General features: G+C 41.1%; 1 protein-coding gene across 1 annotated transcript in view; it reads right to left on the bottom strand.

Annotated features, from left to right (window-relative positions):
• Positions 1 to 18,398, bottom strand: part of syne1b (spectrin repeat containing, nuclear envelope 1b) — a 121,219-nt gene that overhangs the window by 97,322 nt on the left and 5,499 nt on the right. The window contains exons 3-22 of the mRNA XM_080784127.1: positions 13,696 to 13,791; positions 13,212 to 13,295; positions 12,188 to 12,280; positions 11,758 to 11,936; positions 10,950 to 11,146; positions 9,558 to 9,664; positions 8,376 to 8,483; positions 7,821 to 7,958; positions 7,028 to 7,192; positions 6,751 to 6,863; positions 5,803 to 5,971; positions 5,583 to 5,679; positions 5,443 to 5,463; positions 4,380 to 4,582; positions 3,328 to 3,492; positions 3,033 to 3,185; positions 2,211 to 2,354; positions 1,607 to 1,774; positions 1,062 to 1,220; positions 744 to 908 (exon numbers count right to left, since the gene is read on the bottom strand). Of these exons, the coding sequence (XP_080640253.1) occupies positions 744 to 908; positions 1,062 to 1,220; positions 1,607 to 1,774; positions 2,211 to 2,354; positions 3,033 to 3,185; positions 3,328 to 3,492; positions 4,380 to 4,582; positions 5,443 to 5,463; positions 5,583 to 5,679; positions 5,803 to 5,971; positions 6,751 to 6,863; positions 7,028 to 7,192; positions 7,821 to 7,958; positions 8,376 to 8,483; positions 9,558 to 9,664; positions 10,950 to 11,146; positions 11,758 to 11,936; positions 12,188 to 12,280; positions 13,212 to 13,295; positions 13,696 to 13,791 (2,724 nt within the window). The remainder of the gene's footprint in view (positions 1 to 743; positions 909 to 1,061; positions 1,221 to 1,606; positions 1,775 to 2,210; positions 2,355 to 3,032; positions 3,186 to 3,327; positions 3,493 to 4,379; positions 4,583 to 5,442; positions 5,464 to 5,582; positions 5,680 to 5,802; positions 5,972 to 6,750; positions 6,864 to 7,027; positions 7,193 to 7,820; positions 7,959 to 8,375; positions 8,484 to 9,557; positions 9,665 to 10,949; positions 11,147 to 11,757; positions 11,937 to 12,187; positions 12,281 to 13,211; positions 13,296 to 13,695; positions 13,792 to 18,398) is intronic.

Here is an 18,398-nt window from a genome sequence, read left to right on the forward strand (position 1 = left end):
TAAAATGGGCGTGGCCCATATGTGGAAATGCATCATGACCCAAGGAATCCATGGAAAAAGATTTTTTTATTTTACGACTTACGGTTCAAGAGTTATAGGGAAAAACGTAAAGTGGGCTGTTATAGCTCCACCATGAGGCCGACTGATGTAATTCCTTTTAAATTAATTTTCATAATTATTATGAACCCCCCTCCCAAGTCTTGTAAATATGTCGCTTACGGTCTCCAATGGGAAAAAATACTTACATTTAGTCTTCGATTTCCCCATTATAAGTCTATGGAGAACTAATTCATTAATATCAATTAAACTATACAACGGATCTCTTAGCAAAATACAAGCACATGATTCCCGATGAAGCCGGTCAATTTGACATATGGCTCGAGTGTGTGCGGCAAAAACTGTGCGAGGAGTAGTGCGGCAACGTATCGCTCGTTTACAATAACAATAGTCTGGTTGCCCTGTTAGGGCAACCACACTAATAAATAGAGAGAACAATGTTCAATGTTCAAATAAGGGGGACCACGGGGAACTATTGGGCACTTGCCCAATAGCCTATATTGCACTTGGCATCACAACTAGAGAGAACAAAGATGGCTAAGTTTCAGCCAATCAAACCTGAAATAGACATAAAAGGACTGACACCCCACTACGAACGCTATGGGTGGTAACTGGTAACTGCCATTCTCTCGGGCCCAAAATGATGCTCTTTGTTGTGGGCAAGCAAGGATGAGTTATTTTCCTACCGTGTGTTTCTTCAGCAGTTCCTCTGGGTTGCCTCTCTCAGTTAGACAACTCTGAGCCATCTTTAGAACTTTCTCCAGCTCCACCCGGGACTCGTCAAATCTCTTCATTAGGCTACTGTTGGCCTCCACATGTTTCCTCCACTCTGTGGATTCTTTGATCATGCCCTGAACAGACATATCACATAATTCAAATTAATTCTCAATAATGAATGGAAATGATGATCATCCATCTAAGTTACTGAATTCCTAACTGTGACCCTCACAAACAATAAATTGTGCCCAAACCACAATACCTACTGCAAAAGTGACATTGCATACCTGTGAGGAAGCCTGCAGATCCGTTACTCTTTTCTGTAGAAGACCCATGTCCATGTGCTGCAGGGTCTTACTGTTGTCCAGATGTCTCTGGATGGTCTGATGGTTCTTCTCTATCACTGTTAGACACTTCTTACAGCTCTGAGTGAAGGTCACCAGCTCCTACAGTATATAACAGCCACTCAGTGGGTTAGCACTCAACCTACAATAATACCATGGGAGTCAAAAAAGCATTGTCAGCTGAAAATGACATGTACATGTAATAAATGCTAGAGTGAAAATTCTGCCAATGCTTTTCAAGGGGAACGGAGCATTTTATTTTTTCTCAAATGGAAACCGCTCTGCTCCCATTGAAACACATTGGCAGTATCCGCCCGCATAGGCAGAATCAAAGTTCGGTCCAATTGGTTCCACCTTTCGATTTCATTAACATTTTTTCTATTCTTTTTCTTTTCAGAGAAACACAAAAGATAAGCAATATACATTGAGGCATTCCAAGCCTAAATTCCACAGGATGTTCACATCTAAAGCCCCTTTCTCAAGGTCACCTGGCATTTCTGTTTGAAGTCTCCGGGGCCCTCAGAGTCCCTGGTGCTGGTGACATAGCTGGCCTTCTCCAGAGCCTGGTAGAAACCTGTGATGTTCTTCTCCATGTCCTCCAGTGGAGGAAGAAGTGAATGGGCCTCCCTCAGCAGAGGCAGACATCTCTCCCTTATCTGACCAGGAGGAGAAAAGGATGACGAATGGAAAGAAGTGTGCTGCCGTCTCACAGGAGCCGATTCAAACACCACTGTTTCAGGCTCCTAGTGCTAACCACTTGAACAACAACAAGTCAAAACACGATGCATTGTGAGGCTTAAGTTCAGGTGGGTGGTTCTAAAGTGAACACCAGGTATACTTAATGAACTGGTGGGTGTGGCCACATAAAGCCATCGGGGGGTGGGGGAGGTTGGAGGTGGTCTCGCTGCTCTTCAATTGAGACATTTAGATCTTGTGGTTGGTCAGTTAGGACCACTACTGGTTCACAAGAGGTATTGCATGAAGCTCAAAGCGTAATACCTGCCGCACACACACACACACACACACACACACACACACGGAATATACATACATGTACAGTACGTTGGAGAGACAGCCATAAGCCAGACATACCTTGCTCAACTGTTCTTTAATAGAGGTCATCATAGTCAACATGTGTGAAACCTCCTCCTCCGGAGTGTCTTTGGTTAATAATTGAGCAGTGCGGCCAGCTGCCTTACATGCTGCCTCCATCGCTGGCAATTTGTGCTTGATCTCCTACATGAAGAGGATACAAAATACAAAATAAATATTGATGCGCTTTTATTTATTATGCAATGAACTACACACCAAATGTGATAAAGCATCGAAGCAGAACCTAAATGAACAATGGAACATGTTACGGTGGATTAAATGGGATGAAGTGCACAGCATAATGCTGCACTGCAAGGGGTGATGTGACAGTCCAGCTTGCTACGGGACGTGTAGGTCACAGTCTGTCAGGATGCATTATCATTCACTAAGCTGCTGTCTGAGGTGCAAGATTCATGCCCCTCAGTATTTTACTATGTAAAAACCTGTGTTCATCTGACAGTGAACAAATGTAAACAAGTGGACCGTTAAGGGGTCCATGTGTACATTTGCAGTGTTACAAAGTAACACTGCAAATCTTTGCTCTGAAGATATGGTTGCAGATTTAGTTTGAATACAAAATGAGACACCCACTGTTTCAAAGTGACTACTCTACTCTATAATGGCACACAATAATGGCACATTCTAAGGGATAAGAAACGTACAGTAAGACTGTGGCAGACATAATTACATACAGTACTAACATACAAAAGGTATACACATAATGTATGTATGGTATGGATCCAACTCCAATTGAGAAAAATAGTATTCATGTAACCATGTACACATTATGTACGTACAGTTTTTATACATTACAGTACATACCTCAACATCCTGAACAAATGTTCTGACGTTCAGGAAAGACACCTGGACGGGAGCGGTCATCTTCTCATTGGTGGCATCCATGAACATTTTTAGGGTGTGAATTCCCTCCTGATAGTCTTGTCGCAACTTATCCACCTCATCTGCTCTTGCATACTGCAACAGAAAAGCACAAACCCTGAACAGTCAATGTGATGTATGAGCAATGAGCATCATTATATATGTTGATCTTATTCGGTGGAGTATTTATTCATAAACGTTATTTCTTGTTAAAGATGAAAAGGCGAGACCAATTTACATGTTTGACTTTGACAAACAGCTCCCTCCATCGCCCGTTAAGCAGGAGAAGCTGCTGCTTCAGATCTCGCGAGATCGTGTCGTCACAGGTCTCGATGAGGAAGTTACCGGCGTCATTCATGTCCATGTGCTGCTGGATCCAGTAGGAGATGCTTCTGAAGAACTCCTACAGCAGTGGGGAGGTAAAATAGTTGTTCATTGCAATACATTAATAAATCATGTTACTGCCGCTGTATGCTGTGCTCAGGAACTTGTTCTAGGTGTTTCTGTGTACAATATAACATTACCCTTCTCAACCTTTGTTGAGAATGAATTAGGCCATGGACCTCCGTTTGATTTTTGGGACCCCAGTGTTAAGTTTGGCTAAATTTGCACACTGAAAGTTACAGTCTTGTACAGTAAGGGCCCATTTAGTTCCTAACTATCAATTTAGCTGGGGCTCCCATGTGACCTTGTCAAGGTTCTCTGGGGGTCTGAGAAACAGTGGCCTAAATGAAACATGCCAACAGTTAATAATTTAATTACATTCACAGGAATTTACTCAAAATAATTTATATTAGAAAGCCTTTATTGTCATTTAGTACATACAACTAAATGAATTGATAAAGATATAACAAGAAATAACTATAAATGTATTCATTATTATCGTTCCATTGCTTTTACTTGATGTTTGAACTTGTAATAAATACAATTTTCAATTTACAATTTAGGCATTTAGCAGACGCTCTTAATCCAGAGCGATTTACAGTAAGCAAGACCAAAAAACATAGTTCTACATCATACATCATAAACATAAAAATAGTCATCATGAATCATCTTCATGAATAATACATGTTTGGTATACAGTATTATAGAAAACTAGAAAAAGTGCCCTTCTGGGAACAGGTCTCCACCAGGAGGAGTGCACTGTATGTGATGTTTGGCAAAATGTTTAGGAGTAATATAAACATTTTGTTTGTTTGTTGCAACAATTTTCTTCATTTTGTTGAGGAAATGCAGAGCCAGATCACTCATAGCATCTCTGAGGATAAAATGACTCATAATTCTACTTACTCGTTTGGTGTTCTCCGACTGGTTCACCATCTGTTCAGCATCCTCCAGCCAGGCCTGCAGACCAGCCACCGTGCTGCTGTACTTCTCCCAGTTTGAAATCACCTCTTCCAGCATGCTGCGGACACAGCGAACTTCCACTGACAGGCTCTTCCACTGGGCCGTTGTGTCACTCAGGAACTTACTCACCCCCTCTAATTCATCCACTGTGGAGAACACGTTGAAGAAGTTAGAATGTATCCTGAACATAGTTACAGGGTTTCCGTCTTCTTTGTTTTTGAGGGGCACTAGCCCATCCTATACATTCAGCTATAGTGTTTAATGTTTGTGTTGTCTGAACACAAACATTAAATGTCATTTACATTGCAATGAATAATAATAATAATTTACGTCATATGTATCTGAGCAAATCGGCATGTGTGTGTGACGGTGGGAACCGTTGGCCAATAAGGGACCACCATTCTCGATGATGATGTATGATGATTAGAGCGCCCCTCACTTCACACAGGTGTGATTTTATATCCCAAATTAGTCCTTCTGCCAATTCCTGATTCACTGTGTATTGTAGTCCTACTACTCATACAGTTGGTCGGGAGAGTACAGACTGTCAAGTGACTCCTCTGATACACAGAGTGAGGAGTGTTCGTATAGGATTCAAACCCCTAGTTTCTGCAGTGGAAGGCAGGACCTTACCCCTGCGCAACCTGAGCGCCCTTATTCACAGTTTAAATAAGATCCCACCCTAAATTTCTATATAAACATGAAAATTACAATTACACTTGAAAAATATCATGCCAAATGGTTTCCAGCATTCCAGCTACAGTGAACATTAATGTGCCATGCAGATAGTAATGTTGCGGCAATTTAATTAAAATGTTAAACTTTGTGTGTTAGCGGACAAAACTCCATTTCCCCCCATACTTTTCAGGATAGTAGTTTAGGAGACAGGCAGGGAATTGTGGTGTCAGGGATTAAACAAAGAAAAGAAGGCACGAAACCAATCAAGGCAATGGCAGAGCATTCCATCAGTCTATTAAAATTGGTGCACAGGGTTTTTTAGACTTACCTCTGTTACAGGTTTTAGAACCTGTATCATGAAATTGACGAAACAGTGAATAATTAGAATGCTTGCTTTATTATGCCCGCAGCAAAAACACAATCATCACAAAGCACAAAAGTAAGAAAAGAAAAAAATATTAATCTCACCTGAACTATCAGATTTGACATAAACCTCTGCAGCTTGCATGAGGGCTTTGAATGTTATCTCATACTGCTCAAAGAACTTGTGGCCTTCAATGAATGCCTGGAAAGTAAGACACAAACAGAAAAGTATAGACATATTTTAGATAAATCTGGCGAAATATAATTATACACATATTATATTATATTCATATAGCCATAGAAATCTGTAGCATTTCCAACTCACAATGTAGCTTTGCAACAACAGTTCAACGGAGTCTCGTCGTCCGTATTTGATGATCCAGGACTTGAGCTTAGACTCAGCCAAGATGAGGAATGCCATCAAACGGTACTTCATCTCCCAGAATTCGAGTTTGATCAGGTGACCATAAGACGACGTGGACACAAAATTGAACCTGCACATAAAGGTTTATTTTGAGCAATCATTAAATTGTACTTCCGATGCAGGGTGAAGAAAAACAACAACAACACTATCCTCCACAAGGCAGATGGTTGAGGTTCTTTAAACTTCATTATCGGGTCTGATCTGACTGGATGAAGCAAGGCCTATTCTAGTAGGGAAGAACCATTGTCTTGCTTTTCCATTCAATTAACAAGGTTTCGGAACATACAGTAGTGTGGTGGGCTATTATGTACAATATTAGAATAATCTCCTGTATGAAACTACTAAATTAGTTGCTTAATGTCATACTTTGCAAAGATTCAATACAATAATAACTAGAAAAAGTGCCCCTCTGGGCACATGTCTCCACCAGGCCAGGTCAAGTTGTGGCCTCCTGGTGGTGCTATAATAGGCCAATGTGAAAAGGGTGCCATTTGTTCTTACACCATTGATGGCAATTGGATGATTTGAGGCATTTTGTTCCAAAAATGTGTTTTGCAAAAATCCACCTGTTGTGGTGCTATGACAGGCCAATGTGAAAAGGGTGGGATATATTCCTCAGCCTAGTAGGAAAGTCTGTGAAAGATTTCACGTAAATTGCACGCTGCGTTCATGATTGGAGGAATTTTGTTTCAAAAGGGCCAATCCTGCAAACTTTGGAATATGAAATATCGGGATTTTTGGACAGAATCTGGAGTAATATAGTGCAAAACATACTCTCTCCTCATGCCTTCGGCCTGGTGGAGACAATAATCCATTATTCAATACAAATAAATGTGACAAGGGAGATACCGTTCAGCCATGTCTTGAAGCTGGTCAGGGGGGACAGGTACACCATTGACCGATCGGTCTCTGTGGATCTGATGGAAGGTCTGTCTGTGTGATTCTAGATTCTTTAATACTTCCTGAAACGTGTAAACACAATATATCATACTCAAATCCATGCCAACACATCATTTCAATGACAGTGACATTCAATTGTGAGTGCTGGTAAATGTTCCCATGCACTTCCATTTGGACTAAAACAAATCTGGGGACTTTGCAACCATCCATGTGATATTTGCCATACCTTATGCTGCTCCAGCTTTCTATGAATAATATTTGCTGTCTCGTCGTGGACCTGCTGGATAGGAATTTCCTCTCTGAGAGCGATCTCTGCTCGATGGAGCCACGCTCCGATCACTCCCAGGGGGCCTGGCAGAGACTTGTCCAGATGAATGTGCCAGTCCAGCAGCTGCATAGGACACGGAAATCCATTAGAACCAGTACATTACAATTATAGCAAAGATCCCAACAGTGAGGACAGTACACCAATCTGAACCATGTTTCCACATGGGGTCATGCATTAGCTCTGCAAAAGAGTTGTCTGAGTAGACAAGCTGTGTCGGTGCAGAGGAGCGGTCTACCCAGTGAACAAAAACCTGCTCTGTTCCCCTCTCCCACCCCTCCCAATGAACACCGATTCAAAGCTTTGCGCCCCAATGAACACTTTATTGAGGGCAAGGAAGAGAAGGGCAATGGGTTGCGCTTCTCTCATTATGACTGAGATAACAGACTGCTAGTAGTTCTGCAGCTAACAGAAAGAAAATTATATCCCAACATGAATTCAAATAATGATAAATTGATGTGGGGTTTTTTTTCGGGGTGGTTAATAATAAAAGAAGAATTAAGTTCAGTTTCCCTTCTATCCGGCCTATGAATTACTTACTGTATGTAGTGTAGACTAGTATTGTGTGTGTGAATAAGTTGTTTTGTGCCATAGTAACTGTTGTTGAGATCTGAACAAGTGGTCCTATGTTTGCTAAGTCAGTCTGTGGTGACTGTGTATGTACTATTACTATACTGTACAATACCACACTCACCCTGATGGACACACGGTCCCAGGCCTGTTTGACCAGAGCCTGGTCCACAGACAGCTTCCCGTCCCTCTGAACTGGTTGCAGCAGTGGCTCCGTCTGCTTCTTCTTCATCTCGTATTGAACACGAAAGCTCTTGAATGCCTGGCATGTTGAAAAAGAGACAGAGAACACAGCAACAAATAAGAATTGAGGAAAAAGAGATCACAGGCATCCATGCATGTAGAGGCATTTGTAATAATATTACAATACATTTATTTATTATTTTTTATTACAATATTATGCACTGGAATCTCAGTCATGTCATGCAAGGCACCAACCTGCTCATTGGGAGCAATTAGTCTTGCTCAAGGACACTTCGACATGAACTCAAGGTTCCCAACCGGCAGCTCTACCCCTGAGCCACTGATTAGATTACTGCGTTGATTACGGCATTGATACCTTGTCCCCTATTCAAATTCTAGCACCATATTTTGTGGGAAATAAAGTTCCAATTCTATTCCATTCCTTTCTGTTCTTTCCCCAAGCAGAATGTTATGCAATGATGTAGCTCTGATTCACCTGGTACTTGTCGGTGAGGTTGCCCTCGGCCCCCTGGGCCCGCAGCACGTCTCTCTCCAACTGATCCAGGAACACCTTAAGCTCTCTGAGCACCTTCCGCTCCTCTCTCTGTCAGCATGCACCCCGGGAAGCAGACAGACAGCATGTTGTCATGGGTAAAATAAATATTAAATAAACTAATCTAATCCGCATTTTATAATCCACAGGCCAATGTCTTGCAAATAAAAAAAAGAAAATCCCACCATACTGACATTCCAGATGGGGAAAAAAATATCAAAGAGGAAAACAGTATTTACAGATATCCCATATGAAGCGTAGTTTAATGAATGTGGGAGGGATCATCATGGATACTAAAGATATCTTCCTCAGATCTCGGATTAAATTTAGTCACACATACCTCAAGCATTTGCTCTATATCGTGGGGAGCAAACTATCCAGGTAAGCAGCACACAGAGAGATGCAAACAACAGCACAAAAAAGCGTTAAGAGTAATAAGGGGAAAGAAGAACTAAATGGATGTGGGAGGGAGGGATGGAATGGAAAGGCTGAGATTTGGTGCACAGCAAACATACACATGCAACTACTATGAACACTTACCTGCAAAACTGGGGCTGTGAGCGCAAAAGTTGGAATTGAGCCAAGAAGCAGCTTAATATGGCCCAAAAAAATAAAAGTGAATAGATGGAGAAATGAAATGAGTGCACAAGGACGGAGACTTCAGTGCTGGTGATTGATTGATTGACTGATCGATCAATTGATTGATATACGGATTCATGCTAATTTATATCTTTAAAGCTACAATCCGGGACGATTTTAATACAAAAGTTTTACCCTGTTGTCGGGTAGGACACCAACTGACAATGTCAGTTATTTGAAACAGTGGACGTGCAGTCCACTGTTTCAAATAACTTAATTGACATTGATTGGACACTGGCATCATTATTGTAGTTCGGACATTTTTGCAACAACGAACATAAAATGTACGGATTGTAGCTTTAAAAGATTGGCATAAAAATAACATAAGCCACAAGCGCTGTTGCACAACAATTGAGAACCACAATAGCAGGTTTTCTTAAGATGATGAGAACATACTGCATCTATGTTACAGTATCTATGATACTGTAATACACTGTATCTATTGGCTCTGACCCTACAGTAAAAACAATAGAGTAATGGAGGTACCTCATTCTGTCCGTCAGTTTCAGAGTGGTGAGGGTTGGGGTAGTGCTTGAGGAACTGAGCCACATATGTCATGATGGATTTCTCATCTGGCTTGTCGACATCCACATCTACAGATGAAAACACAGAGTCTGATAAACTCAAATCAAGGTTGTTTTGAGCCAAAAAGAAGAATCTGAGATATTACGATTAAAAACACTGCGTTCCCATAGAAAGCATAAGCCAATTTTCATTTTTGTGTGAGTGTTACGAGCGCGCACAGGACACAGTTGTGAACCATAATCAATTGATATTAACTGGTGAGAAATTCTGGGTAGTTCTCACCAGCCCTACCTACTTGACCATTCTCTCTATACGTGCAAATACAAATAGGGGAAGGTGCAAACAAAGTGCTTCTTGGGAGGACTTGGCTCCTTTTGTGTGGCTCAGGAGCTAGAGAAAATCATATTTGAACGTCCTGTTTTCATTTTTCATGTTGCAGGACATGCTGGTCCATGCACTATGATACTTAACCATAGTTTTGCACTAGAACATACATACTGTACATATATTACTTTATACGATCCATCTCACAAACTCAAAGCTGATAATCTATGTTTGCACCTCCAAGACAATGGCGGACTCAGCCACACCCAAATACATGTACCGGTATGAGCCTAAGGGCCGATTCATACTCCTATTTTATCGCTGTTTCGGTGCTGTAGTGCCGAAATGATTTCGGCTCGTCAGAGGAGCACCGAAGAGTGGACTTTAGGACGGTACCCGCCCCCCCGAACCTCAAAGGGTCATTCACTGTAATCACAGTCTGATGCATAAAAGAAACTTGAGATATGACATGTTTGTATGACGTAAATGTGACATAAAAAAACACTTTAATGTCCTGAAGGAGAGTTAAATTTAGCAATCCTCAGAAAGACTGAAAGCTAATTTGACACGTCTACTGTCACCTCCATCCTTGACTTTAGCTTTGTTGAAAAATCAGGATTGATCTAAAAGCAGAGATGTTTCACTGTGCATCCTCTCTTAATAAAGCATATCACGACTGCTCCACCCTCCTACCATCCTCCCCCGTTCTCTCCAGAGTCCAGACATGACTGCAGAGCTGCTGCTGCAGATTGCCTCATATCCAAAGACATTCTTGCACAGCCGCAAATAAACTGGGAATAATAAATTATGTTCTTCTTCAGCATGGATAATAATAACAAAGTCACCATTCATCATGCATTGATGTATTTACTAAGATTGATTCATATCTAATAAATTGCGTTTTCTGCTGTTTGATTTGAATCACAGACTTGACATCAATGCACAGTAATCTTCCACGTTATTCCGGGTATCTTTACTGCTATTCTGTCTGAGTCACCAGCATTGTCAGTATGAAGAGAGAAAAGGGACCTTCTGGTTCCAGCAGACGAGGGATTCCCAGGTCATTCTCTGCAATGGAAAAGGCCTCCTCGAGGTTTTCCCTGTTGCTCCTCCTGCATACCACATCCATGTCCACCAGGTCTGGCCTGATGGCGTGAACCACAGAGTAGAAGGCGACGCCATTGCGCCAACTGGCACCAAAGTCCCTCACCTCAATGCCATGACGCCTTAATAAGCACACAGGGGAGTATTAATTTAGTTTAGTTTAAATTAGTGGTGTTTTTGCATTGCATAATGTACATACTCTGTATATAATGTAACGGATGCATTGCTTACAATGCACAATGTATAGGCTACATACATTATATAGAAGAAATAAAACATATAAACAACATAGAATGTACATATAGTTCATAATATAGTTAGTCACACATAACAGAAATTATATAGTATTATGATGCGGTTGTTTAGAAAAATATGGGCGGGGATATCTTTTTGCCCCATTTATTTTGTTTGTCTATTTGTCCATTTACTAAATAACTTTAGAATGGAGGGCAATAAACTGCCCAAGAAATAATATAAACATCAAAAAAGTTCAAAAAGGATCATGTAATGTAACTTGTGAACAGATCTGTAATGTCCTGAAACTTGAGAATGATCAGTATGCTGCCCCAAATATGATTAACGTTTATGTTTTAAAAAAAGGTCAAAGGTCAAGGTACAATATCAAGATCACAGTCAGAATTAGACTGAAATCAGTCAATTCCCAGGTGGAAATAGTGCTTATAGTGCAACATTTTATAAACAGAAAGCAAGCAACTTGGAACAAGCACCGTACTTTGCAGCTGTGACCTGCACCCATCGGAGCAGGGACTTCTTGGCACTGCCCTGGAACTTGGGGACTACTTTCCTCTTCATAGGAGGGCTGCCGGTCTCAGAGCTGGCCATGCTATCCAGAGAAGAGTTGCTGCTGGACAGGGCTTGAAGGGCCGGCAGGTTACTGGTTAATTCTTCAATCTAAAAATGTGAACAGGAAGCAAAGAAAGCAGTTACACTGTATAACCGCAGGAAGTTAAGTCATTGAGCCATCTCTAGACTACTACACTGCACACACGCACGCTCACTCGCTCACTCACTAACATATCTCTTATATCTGCTATATTGATGTGATGAACATCCACATCAGACCAAACCATAAGTACAGTACACTATCTATTCAAGTTTCTACACAAACAAGGGGATTTTCTGTAGATTTTACTGAATATTACCTGGAAGTAGAGAATGACGGTCCATATCAAACCAAGCACAATTGAAGGTCGTCCGTCTGCGATGTCTGTGGCATGAATGTTAACCAGTTTGATCTGGAAGAAAAGGGTCATTCAAAAATACTAAATATACAACAGGAAATACAGTTGTTCCCCCGAAAGGGTACATTTGTATTTTCTGTGTAAACACACAGGCAGAATTATGTATTTCAAGTTTATTTTCTTGAATTCATCAGTCACTTCTCCGATGTCATTAAATATTCAAAGACCAGCTGTGTAGCCAAAGCAAATAGAGGCAGAAAACAGCCAGTGAATAAAGAGGAGGAATGAGAAAAAAGATGAGAAAAATCGAAATATAAGAATGTGTTCAACAAAACAAAGAAAGGTAGATGCATTGTAGCAAATAACACCACTCCAGATATTACACTAGAGGACTGCCTTAATTAAACACTGCATTTGCATTCTACAATCAAACAGTCACCAGTTTATTAAGTAAGGTAGTCAGAGGCATCACAAACAAATGTTCTTATTAAAATAGCACAGCAATGGTACAGTACTTGTAAGAGTGAGAGTAACAATCAAGCATCGCTCCAGCCCATACACATCATGCATCAAACAAGAGCTATGTGTAGAGTATATATGAACACACAGGCTGTTTAACGGCGACTGACCGGAGATCCTCGATACACAGACTGAAGGCAGGGATGATGGGAGAGAGGTCACAAACACTATAAGTCTCCTTATGGAGCCCAGTGAAAAGTAGGGCAACCAGAAGACCTAACAAGGGGTTATGCAATCAAGAAAGGCTCTTCGTCTATCTCATGCCTCTTTCAAGGTAGAGTGTGAAGTGCCGTGGATAGGGAAATCCATTAAGACATTCCCCATTGAAATCCGTTTGAAGGGCACAAGTTAAATACTCTCAAAACACATTAGTGTTTTTTATTTTTTTATTATTATTACTTTCAAGTTCATCAACAGCTATAGTACTATAGATCCGAAGGCAAATTTCAAGCGGTACATAACTTACCCGCCGTCCTTCAAGGAACTTGAGTGCAGTGCCGATGTTGGACACCCAGTGGATCCTCTTGAGCTGGCGGCCTTGCTCGCAGGGCTGAGGACATAGAAGTAGTTGAAAAGAGCAAGATGCAGAAGGGAGGCCATATCACACAACATGTTGAGGATTTAATCTACTGCATAATGACTTCATGCCAGCATTTGCAGATTGGAAACACTAGGCACCATCCAAATGCAATTGATGATCGGGGGACATAACAGGTTTGTCTAAAATTAACAGCCATTTGGAAGGAGATCATTTGGATGCGCTGTAATCTAAATACCTATTTGCCTGGTGAAATAGTACATAGGACGGGCAGAGGATGAAATGTACCACCCGTTGTGACCAGACCAAAGGACAAAAAAGTTAATCTCTGGTCCTGAGCCTTCATTTTGTGTTAATCTGCAAATAAAGCCTACATGGGTTGACAGGCTCATCCAACATTGTTGTTACTCACAAGTCTCTGTCCAGACAGCACCTCCAGAAGAGCCAAGAGCTTCACCCCATCTTTGATGTCCTCAAAAAGGTCGTTGACCTCTAGCGGTGGTTTACGCTGGCAGAGAAAGAGCACAGTTTTACCAAGGTGACAACAAACATCAATTCAGACAATTCTCACAATTAAGACAGGCATACCGGCAGAGGTGCACAGAGTACTCGACCCCACTACTCAACTTTACTCCACTACAAGTAAAAGTAGCTCAGTCAAAATATTACTCAAGTAGGATTTAAAAGGTATGTGCTTTTAAATATACTTAAGTATTCAAGAGAACATGCTTTTAAAAAATACTTAAAATACAAGTACAGTAGTAATAAAAGTTCATTTCTTATTTTACACATCAACTAATTGCTGTAATATTTTCACAATTAATTTATAGGACCTTGTAACTCTTGTTTAAGAGAAATAACTCTGAAATCACCTGCACTGCATGCATGCTTGCTTGTATAATCACTACGTAATACATCAGAATCAGAATTTTTATTGTCTCATCACAGTTTTAAAAGTGAAAAGTGGGTGAAATGTGTTTTTGTGTATATTATTAATATTAATTCCCATCCCATCTTAGTATAATAGGATTATGCTTTCCCTTTTTGATACAATACAGAGAAAGGTAAGATTTATTGCGTCAATCGCCCTCTCTTAACAACAACAGTTTGAACACCGAGCGAGAGTAGCCCTGCTGCCGCTGGTGAGTGGAGGGGGAAGCCACAGACACAAATAATAAAAGTCCATAGACTTGGCTGAAAGCTAAATGTTGTTTTGTTGGGGTTTTTTTGAGGGGCTAGTGCCCCTCAAAAAACAGCCAACCTAAAAGTGCTCAGTACTCTACAGCCTTCCAAGAAATAACATGTGTACTTTTGCTGATGTTAAGTACTGCACGCAACATTCTGGGGTAGCACCCATCTAGAGACCATCTTCTGCAGGGTTGGCTTCAGGGTCCAGCATTCACTGCCGTATAGGAGAACAGACTCTACCGTTGCATAGACTACAGGTACCTTCAGCAGTAGGGCCTTCTGTTGTTGTTAGAGCAGTCAGTCAATCAAGTGAAGTCACAACTGTGGCAGATGCCAAAAATATTTAATATTTAATATATATTTAGGGGTATGTCATGTGGTCTACATGCACAGCCTGTGTGATCTACTGGTAGATCACGATCTACCTTTTGGGCACCCCTGCCTTAAAGCATTAACATTAACACTGTAACCCTGTACTGATGGGCAGGAGAAACAAGAGCAGAGCTTGTTAGAAATGACCACAGTGCCTCCCTGCAGCTGAAAAGATGGTGGCTTTGCCTCAGCGGTGGCATCGTGCCCAGTACTGATCCCACACTGCTCAGAGCAAAATCAGTACATGGGCTCATTTAACCCTAAGTGGGCACTGACCACTGATATCACATAGGGCTGGGGCAGTATGGATCTTTGTTATCGCGGTAATACATCTGTGTTTACCATTACCAGTTTCAGTTTATTTTTATTTATAGTGCATCACCCCAAGGGGTCTCTGTGCACTCTGTTCAGCAAAAAAGCTGAAAATACAATAGCACAATAACACTATAACAAGCATAATACGATGTGTCAATACACATGGATGACATACTGTAAGTACCATACGATAGGACACAGTCAAAGTGATAATATTGGACGGATTCTAGCTAGGTTGTGCAGATGGAAAAAGGCGGATTTTGTGATGCTTTTGGAGGAGTCAAAAATGACTCCTAGATTTCGGACTGTTGGTTTATGAGTTATTGGGCAGCCATCAAGGTTTATGGTTGTGTTGTTGAACAGATCAGTATGTTTGGCTGGGCCGACTAGCAGCATTTCAGATGGAGTGGTGGGATCTAAAACCAGACTGAAAATTATGATTGTTATTTGTAATGTAGGTTGTGAGCTGATTGGAGACAACTTTTTCTAAAAGTTACCGACAGTATAGAATATTGAGCGATACCTAAAAGGTTGTTTTGAATTAAATAAATAAAATATATATAATAATAATAATCGTTTTAATGATGCATAATATAAGGGGCATGCCGGCACGGTATCACAGTAAGCGCACTAGGCGGCCTGCTCCCTCCTCATGCATTGAAGGAAGGATGAGCTCAGTTCGGGGCTCTCCCCATGTTGGCAGAGGGAGAGTAGCGCCCAGGATTACAGCTTAGGCAATTGGCACTGGGTGAAAAATGGGTTACAATATCGTGGGATACAAATTGTAATAAAAAAATTATAATTGCGGTTATGAACTCGATAACCGCTATTGCGGTTATTGCACCCAACCCTATCCACATGCATATTTTACAGAATCTCTCGCTTAAATTAATTCTCAACACTTATAGTACTGTTTATATTGTCTCAGTTTTAACTGTGTTCATTTATCTCAGAGATGTGTTGAATATGAGTTAAATGAACACTCAGGATTTTACAGATACTATGCACTGGATATTTATCAGGTTGTGCTGTGCACACCTAAACGGAATATGCCTCCATTTTTCTATTCTTCTCGAGTATAATAATGACCTGTCCTACAGCATTGCACACGTTGAACAAATGTAATTCATACAACAGATGCATGGATTTATACGGGCAAATTAAGCCTTAATTAAAAGCTCAGGTTGGCAGGGCAATTCTTTATTTGGCAGAGGAAACAGGTCATTTCACAACTCAACACATATCATGATTCATGACAGGATGCAGTTGGCTGGCTATGTGGGGCACATAAGTGTGAAAATGGCATTTCTCTGCCCTGTGTTCTGCACATCAGCTGTTACTTCTGCTTCAGGGACAGTGACCATGCAGCAACCATGCAGCAACCACGCTAGCCTAGCGGGGTTGCCTCCTCTTTGACATCAATTAGTGGGCTGCTCATGAGCCTGTTTCTGCTTCAAAGACATCAATCACAGAGTCAAAGAGCTATAAGGGCTTATGTTACGACATAGCTTTCTCATAGGAAACTTTACAATAATTTAGGATTTAAGTGCATTTTTCACTATTCCTGCTATCCATAACTAATCAGGATTCAAACTCAGGTCTAAAAATGTCTAGCACTCTGTTAATAAGACATTAATAAGACTCCTGCTTGGCCAGGGGAGACACTGAGCTATGGGCTTCAGGCAGAACTACTTACAGTAGGTGTCTTACCCGATACCAGGGTCTAAATGTCTCAATGGAGACCACAGCAGATATAGTTATGGGATTACCAAACTCTACCATACAGATTGGTTAAAATAAAGTTTTATTAATTAAAATAAATTCCGGATTTCGGCTTTAAGAGCCTTACTAGTAAGCAGGAACACATTAGAAGCACTAACATTTTACTTTAGATTTAGATTTCTCACCAATTTTCACCAATACAGCTACTCAAATAGAAAGCTTCTACAAAGTACACATCCTCCCTGTCCTGGAAAATAAAATAAATAGGAGAGTCCCACTATCGCTGTCAAAATAGTGAAAGCTAATCACTGGAAAGGTGCTTAGTGATACAATATGAGAGGAAATGGACACAATGGAAAAGTGACAGCTGGGGGAAACTGAGGGTGAACTGAGATAGCAGACTTTTCCTACAACTGTGAATACAAAATACTTCACAGGAGGGGAGCAGATCTATCAAGTCTAAATTAACTTTGATCGTTAAAAGCTTGAGGGAAAATGTTATAGCCGTTTCTCGTCTACTGGTTGTCCGTGAGTCTCATACGGTAGCAGCCTGCAGTCTGTGACTATGACGACCGTTTCAGGGATGTTTCATGACTTGGCTTATTCTACACTAGTCCCATTGGTATGCAGTGAGAGAGACCAGGGTGTGATGCATGAATAATGAAGAATAGACCAACTTGGTTTGTCTCTGTCTGCTTACAGTACTACCACATAACTCAGATTCCTTTAATGTTTTGAGCTGTCATAGGATCAGATCAGGCTGCAACAAAAGAGCTGGCAGAAACAACACTAACACCGAAGACAGGCACACTGTGCTGTGTCATAGCAAAAATATGTATTTTTACTGTATAATGATTTCCCTGTTACTTACAATTTAACATTCCCTGCAATATCCTGGATTTGGCTATTGATCTGTCAGGGTATCAATGTTATACATTGTGCATATCCTTGCTGTCAGGTGGAAACCTTGTGTGTCCAAAACCTTTTCAGGAAATGGAACAACAATATTCATAAATACTGAAAATAACAGATCTACTACAAGCTGACAATGTGCCTCGATGTGATGCATTGTGAGCTTGTAGGGCAGCAGTTTTCACTACTTTTGCTTGACACTCTTGTGTTATTTAGGACGTATAGGGTGTGAAATGAAGTGTTGAAATGTGGAGATATGAGGTTTCTGCCCGACAGCAACTACAGTAGCATACTGTAGCCGCTCTTAATGCAGGGTCATTCAAGCCTGATTAGAGTGGTATTCAGTGATGTCTAACACATACATTTGTTTTGCACACTGCCTTGCATGGACCTTAGGAGCAGACTGCTGCCTGCAGGGAACTGTCCTCACCCTCTAACTCTCCATCTGCACAGTGCAGCATTCTCCCTGCCAATCCTGACCACACACACACACACACACACACACACACACACACACACACACACACACACACACACACACACACACACACACACACACACACACACACACACACACACACACACACACACACACACACACACACA

This window comes from Protomyctophum bolini, assembly GCF_963924005.1.
Source record: "Protomyctophum bolini genome assembly, chromosome: 15".
Lineage (NCBI taxonomy): Eukaryota > Metazoa > Chordata > Actinopteri > Myctophiformes > Myctophidae > Protomyctophum > Protomyctophum bolini.